The 7,259-nt window shown below is 39.8% G+C and overlaps 1 protein-coding gene across 1 annotated transcript; it reads left to right on the top strand.

The window, feature by feature from the left end:
* Nucleotides 1-1,246: 1,246 nt before the first annotated feature.
* Nucleotides 1,247-2,790, top strand: twist1a (twist family bHLH transcription factor 1a). The gene is made up of 2 exons (XM_077009886.1): nt 1,247-1,945; nt 2,214-2,790. Exon 1 carries the CDS (start codon nt 1,403-1,405, stop codon nt 1,907-1,909), a length of 507 nt encoding a protein of 168 aa, XP_076866001.1. The 5' UTR covers nt 1,247-1,402; the 3' UTR covers nt 1,910-1,945; nt 2,214-2,790.
* Nucleotides 2,791-7,259: the final 4,469 nt, after the last annotated feature.

The raw sequence follows: 7,259 nt of genomic DNA, 5'->3' as shown, positions 1-7,259 counted from the left end.
TTACGATCTGAATTCTTTGTGGGGTTATTAAGAGCAGAGACGTGTTCGTGTACAAGCTATTGATTCCAAGTGACACCTAAGGACACTTCAGACAGCTTTGGGGGAGGGGTGTCTATGGTCTCGTTTGGTTTAATGTTTGCCTTGCGTTTTGGCCGCACAGTTGGTGAGTGGTCTGCTCAGCGCAGGGCAACCCGCTGTGTCCGCGGATAAGCATAAAACCGTCCAGCGGGAAACCCGAGTCTGTCTTGGCTTTCAAATACTCAGCCCTCTCTTACTCCCTGTGGGCTAAATACTAACATTGGCATGCATTTCAGAACTGCCCAGAGCATGTAAAGAAAAACAGTTAGGTCTATTTAGGCAGTCCAGACGTACCCTACTCTTTTCTTGAACAACTACAAATTAGATAATAGACTGATCTCGCGCGTTTTTTTTTACATACTCAGAACAAATGAACAAAAGCAGACAATGCAGTATTCCTAACCCAAAAACTTACCAAAGTTATAAATAGGAGCGACCTTGGCTCATACAAAAAGGATTCATATACGCCGATGATAATATTCACTACACCGTTTGCCGTGAGAATGTCGTATTTTAACAAGGCTGCGCGTTAGTTAGACGGACTCAGCCTCGGTCCGCGCCACCCTACAGACGCGCCAAAAGATTACGCGTTTCTTCGTAGATAAAAAGCTCATCCAATGAAACTCCATTCCAGTTGTAGAACACGCCCATATAATATCAGGTAGGCTATAATACTAACTCGAAGGATAAGTTATTATTAAATAAAAAATGTTTTAGTTCATTACTCGTCATACTGTTGTTATTAATCAAACGGACATTTTCCTTAAATTTCATTTATTTACGCTGTTTATCTGGTGAATTTCGTTTCATAAGTTAATAAGGCGTACCAAAACGGTTCATAATCATACGTTCAAAGGATCCCTTAATAAGGCACACAAATGTCCATTATCACGCAATAAGGATACAATTGCCTAATTAATCAACATCTCTATCAGTTCAGATTGACTCATTAGATTGTTGCAGTTGACAAGTTCGTTAAATTCTCTAAAAACTGCGCATGTCTTCGACCAATTGGTCAGTTCTGAATTCAATAACCGAAAGAATAGGTTTTCGAATAACGGAAACTTTTTTGATAGTTGCTTGGCCTCTCCTACCCCTTGGTCTTACGTCGCACACATTCTTACCCAATCACAAGCCTTCCCAAATAGTTTGCGCCTTCCAGGCTATAAGAGCTCCCTAACTTTCGCTGAAGTTGAGCAACACCTCCGTGGCGCACGAGCCAGCGCGAGCGTGTGATACTTAAAAGATTCCGAAGAAGGGAATACTAATAACTGCGCCTGGTACTCTGGACCGCTAAACGGGGTGCGACGCTTGCGGAAAGGCGATGTTTGAGGAAGACACAATGCAGGAGGAGTCGAGCTCCCCGGAGTCTCCAGTGGACAGCCTTGGTAACAGCGAAGAGGAGCTCGACAGGCAGCAGAAGAGAGGCGGGAGGAAAAGAAGAGCGAGCAGGAAAAACGGGGAGGATTCAGATAGCCCGACCCCTGGGAAAAGAGGCAAAAAGTGCAGCAGCAGCAGCCCACAGTCGTTCGAGGATCTTCAGACGCAACGGGTCATGGCGAACGTGCGCGAGCGACAGAGGACTCAGTCTCTCAACGAGGCATTCGCGTCTTTACGGAAAATCATCCCCACTTTACCCTCTGACAAACTGAGTAAAATACAGACTTTAAAGCTGGCTGCCCGCTACATTGATTTCCTTTGTCAGGTTTTGCAGAGCGACGAACTGGACTCCAAAATGGCAAGCTGCAGTTATGTGGCGCACGAGAGACTGAGCTATGCGTTTTCTGTTTGGAGAATGGAAGGCGCGTGGTCCATGTCAACATCTCACTAACAGTGTCCGCGTGGACCTCTGGTTCTAGCCAGCATGGTATGCACACCTCAGATTTTAATCTTGGATTGGTCGAGTAGGCTGGCGGGGTTTCAGAAGTTTACCCCCAACTAATTTTGAGCTTTATTACATGGATTATTTCAGTTTTGTCATCCTTTTCGAAGAAAGTAGCCCATTGAAAAACAAGTTACATCAATTATACATAGATTTTCAAACGGCATTTAGATATGGTACAGATATTATTTTCATTTATTTTACCTGATTGTGGATTGTAATATATATATATATATCACTTCTCTTTGTGCAGATTCCCTTTGAGCAGCGGAAGGACTACAGAACACAGGCTGCGTACAAGAAGAATTGGGGACCAAAACAAACAGCCTGCAGACGAACCAGGCACGGATTATAAGGCACAAGATTTTGGAGACAATCTTTACCGGGTGTAACGTGGCGCCGTTGCGAGCACTTACGACAAACTATGACATTAGACTGGGCAATAGGGATCGCATCCAGATCTGGGCTTGCAATTACAGATCGCGACGATGAATGTGGGAACTTGATCCTTTCCGTGGGCTGCACGTGCATGCGTAGAAGCCTCGCCATCTCACGCTAGGACAGAAAGACTGCGGCAGGACGCAGTTAATTTCAGACTGACAGTGTGGACATGGCATCGAAGTGACTGTCGTCATATTTATTTCGTCAAAAGAACGAAACTTGGCTCATATCTGTGTAAACGTTTTCTTTTGACCTGGTCCTTGAACGTTTATTTATTTATTGATCCTTGTGATGCAGGATGGATCTGGTGTCTACATGCATTTCTGTTTATGTTGTAAATAAGCGTTTGTTTGTTTTGTTTTTGCAATAAAACTGATTCGAGTATAACATTTCTGGCTGGTTTTCCAATTATGGTCAATTCAGATTCAATAACAACTTTTCTAGTATTCCAATAAAATATACTAACATTACTCTTGTATAAGGGAAATAACACTGAAATGACTGAAGATAAGACCTATTAAATTCCTAATTTGGGTAACAATACTCTTTAAAATATGTGAACATTACTAATTTAAACATTTCGCAGGATTACTATTATCTGCTGAGATAGCTGTTGGGTTTGATTCCTTGGGCCTCTCTGTTAAGTGTGTCATAGTGTTACCCAGGACCCGATTGTATTACCGCGAGTGTTTCGCATTGTTGTGTATATATGAATGATTTTACGCTAAACATTTCTATACTTGCTTGAATGCAACGATTAAAAAGCTTTATTTTTGACATTATAAAAGCGATAAGCATGCTGAGTTCTTCAGTCACGTATAAATAAGACAGGATTTTCTTCCATACTCTTCATATTTTATCATACCACTAAACCGTTTAATTTCTAAGCGCAACTAAAAAACTAATAACTAAAGTGTTTTCATTAGCCCACAGCTACATTTATTCAATTATTTCATTAAAAATGTTTCTATGCTGTAATGCCTCCGTCAGTTTTGCGCATTTGCACGATAGGCCTACAAAAATGTTACTTGTAAATCGACTAGCACGGAGACGTAGTCCATTGGACATTAAATCTGTGAGAAGTGTAGAAATTATCTCTAATTTATAGTTTGGTGCCGCAGAAAAGGAGGGTTCCTATGCTACATCGAAAACAGGTCTGGGAAACCATTTTAGTATCATGTGAAGAACCTCAGCGCGGTGCCATTTGAAGAAGGTGTGTAATTGGGATCAGAAGCATGTATAGAATTCCCAGATGTCAATAAAATGGAGGGCGCGCTTGGCGGGTCAAGGGGAGGCGCACCGGGTGAAAACGGCCAAGCCACGAGACATTTTACTGTCCAGGACTTTCAATGAGCCTTCGAATGTTTCCAAAAACTGTATTTCCAAAAGACGGAATAATGCTGCCTTTACATTAAGACAGGAAGAACGTTATGATATATTAGCCCATTAAAATATTTCCGTTTGAGGGTCAGGAAAGTAACATATATTTCCCCGCTTTTAAATCAATACCCACTATAGCGAAGAGGAATTGGTGGCCATTTACATACCCATGTAGTGTGGATAGCGATCGGCGAAAATAGCCACAAAACAAATGTTCTTTACTTAGATTACGTCATTTAACATTTTCCCCCAGACTACAGGTCGACAAGATCTAGGCCGCGCAAATGATGAGAGCCACCAGAACCTACAGAGGCCTGTTTTCCAAGGAGTTTTCTCTGCTGTATTAAGACCTTCATTCTTATCTTCACTCACATTTCATATATGAAACAAGTTAAATTCAGGCCTGCATTCCGAAGAGCTGAGGGACTTGGAGAAAGAACCGAGGCACCTGAATCAAACTTATTTTTACCAGATGTTGTTAGTATTTTTCTTTAAAGTCACGTGAAGCGAACAGATGTTGAGTTGCAGCTGGGTTCCGCCTTCGAATGCATGCTTAGCGATGGACTGTCTGACAGAAATTCGTTTTACCCTCGTTATTAAATACAGGACTTTGATATTATTTGAATGAAACGTACACGTGAAATTTGAGGAAATATTATATATTTTTGTTGTTGACGAAGCTTTGGATCGGAAAAGAGACCGAGGACTAAAGTCTACTCGCGTGAGGTTCTCTCTCCTTCCCTTTCTCGTCTGGCTCATTTGATGAGGACTATGTAGGAATTTCCTTTTGCTGATCGTGGCCTCTGCCGAAGAAACATGAAGCAAAGAACATGGTAAATATTTGTATAGCCATCTATATTTTTGATAGACAACCGTATCAGAATGTATTGCAAGTGTTCTATCTGAAACTGTTGATAAAAGCTGACGGTTAGTGGTTAGAAGTGCTTTGTCCAGTGTATATTATGTTGCACATGTAGGCTACGTGGGCCCGTTTGGTTAGGGGATATTTGTCTGAACTAAATAAAATGCAGAGAAACCAAAAGTTCAAGCACATTCAAGGTTTGAAACGCACAATGTAATGTATGTCAGATTTATTTGAGTTTAAATTAAAAAAGTAATCTGAACTCAGTTATTTTGAGTTCCCCATTTCTTTGCATAAGATTTATTTTTAATTGGTTAAACTTGAAAATGCAATACAAATAAACAGTTGAGGATATGCTGTTTTTTTATCTTATACTAAAATCTACTTAGAATACGATCCATTTCGAGGTCAGGGGAACGTGCCTACTTCATTTGTAGTCTGCCTTTATACTCAAGATCAGTCCCGTTAAACGATTTGACGTATGCGGATGTAAAAGCATCATGTGTGACCTGAGGGGCAATATGATTCACCAAGGGAAATCGATTCACCGTCTTCAAATGACCGTGTCCGTGTTATCTTTAAACTTGAAGCTGTTGTTCTGGTAAGGAAGAATGTCACCTTTGTCGGTTACACTTCGCACGCAGCTCGATTAGGACGAAATTCCTTTGTGAAGCTTTGCACCGCCGACCTTTTACAATTCTAAGGGCTCATGGCGGAAAAAACACATGCACCCATGACAATGTCTTTGATGTGGACGGTGTTGACTTGCGTTATCAGTCTCAAAGCGTTTGACCTGTAGGATCTGTGCTGCCGTAATTCACAGTTCATCTGTTAGGCATGATTTTTATTATTTCCTACACACACACTCACACACACACACATGTGTTATATTATAATATTATATATATATATATATATATATATATATATATATATATATATATATATATATATATATATATATATATATATATATATATATATATATGTGTGTGCGTGTGTGTGTGTGTGTGTGTGTGTGTGTGTGTGTGTGTTTGTGTATTTGTCTACGCATATTACATATATTTAAAACTAAATACACACAACCTCAATGAATAAATTAATGGATGAGTGATTTGAAATTTCGTGGTTTGAAATGATTAACTGAAGTCAACACGGTCCAGTGAGTAAAAACGAAAAACCGTATAATTGGCATTTATCTGTTTAAACCTGCGACCCCACCGAAGATGTGAGGCCGAGGGAACGGGATGATGAATGACGAAGACCCTCCAACAGGTGCCCGCAAGGCTCACGCTCTGAAGGGCCCCACGACCTACTCATGTGTTAAATAGTATAAATTTCCTTACATTATTTTATGTAATACAATTGCTCCCTTGTAGTGGCAGTTTGTCAACATTTGCGCATCACCTTTCATAATGTTTCGGTAGCACTCTTCTTTGTAGCACAGAAAAAATAAACGCATTTTTCATTAATTTCCCACAGTTTGTTTGTTACAAGTTTTAAAATCTAAAAATTGTATTTAACTGATCATGTTTGATAGAGTTTAAACGGTTCGATATCCGTGTGAGGTGCCGAAGATTGAAAAATGTAACCTACACTATATGTTTTTCTGCTGCAATGATCAATACGAAGAAAATGTAAATGTTGCTTTAATAGGCCCATTAATGTTTCTGGTTTACATAATACAGTTTATAACAACAACAACAGCAATAATAATATCAATTGTTATTATTATTATTATTATTATTATTATTATTATTATTATTATTAGGCTTTTAGTAGTAGTACAGTAGTAGTAATAGTTGTAGTAGTAGTAGTAGTTGTTGTAGCATTTAAAACTTTGAAAATAGCCCAGTTTTATTTTTTATTAGTCAAAAATCAGGGGCGGAAAAGATTTTGCTGCTTTGCTATTGTGAAACTACGCATACTAACTAATTAGCTTACTCAAAAAGAACTGAAAACGATTTAAACGCTTTCTTTTAGGAATGCATTTTTTTTCAACGTTTCAACGTTATATATGTGGTAGGCTGTTCATGAGCAGGTGTTCTTGAACCGTTATGTCATTGTTCCTACGGGTCCGAACCCAGAAAGACTCATACGTGCAGAATTTTCAGGTTAGGAACTTTTCCCTAGAAACGACTAAAGCGGTATCTTCTAGGTGGAGAGTAGGCTAGGCCCTTCTTTACATTTAGACTGTTCAACGTCTTCTAGTTAAGCGGACATTGTCATATTGCCATCGATCCGTCAGGCGTGGGCTACTGCGTGCAGACATATGCCTATTATAGTATAAAAATGTTTTTAAAAGGGGAACATGCTATAAGTAGAACTAAAACGATTTCTTCCCTCCATTCCCCCCACATGGGATGTCAGTATTCTTTACATTATCCACTGTTTCAATATTCTTAAATATTTGGACGTTTTTTGCAGCGAGGTCGTCTGCTGTGTGTTATCAGAATTCTGGTTCTTTGAAGTACCGGTTCTCTTAGGAAACGTACAGCACGCAAACGGCGTGAAGCATCAAACGTCGTGCCTGAAACAGTATGTCCGGGTCTGGAAGACGGGATTCATGTATGATTTCATTTGAGCGAAGGCCTTTTCATCTCTGATTTACTGGGT

The sequence above is a fragment of the Brachyhypopomus gauderio genome, chromosome 6 (genome assembly GCF_052324685.1).
Source record: "Brachyhypopomus gauderio isolate BG-103 chromosome 6, BGAUD_0.2, whole genome shotgun sequence".
Classification (NCBI taxonomy): Eukaryota; Metazoa; Chordata; class Actinopteri; order Gymnotiformes; family Hypopomidae; genus Brachyhypopomus; species Brachyhypopomus gauderio.
Note: the sequence above shows the minus strand (reverse complement) of the source record. Positions and strands in the feature narration are given on the sequence as shown.

What these genes read in the sequence shown, in the direction of transcription:
- twist1a (XM_077009886.1), top strand. Translation starts at nt 1,403, where the DNA reads ATGTTTGAGGAAGACACAATGCAGGAGGAGTCGAGCTCCCCGGAGTCT.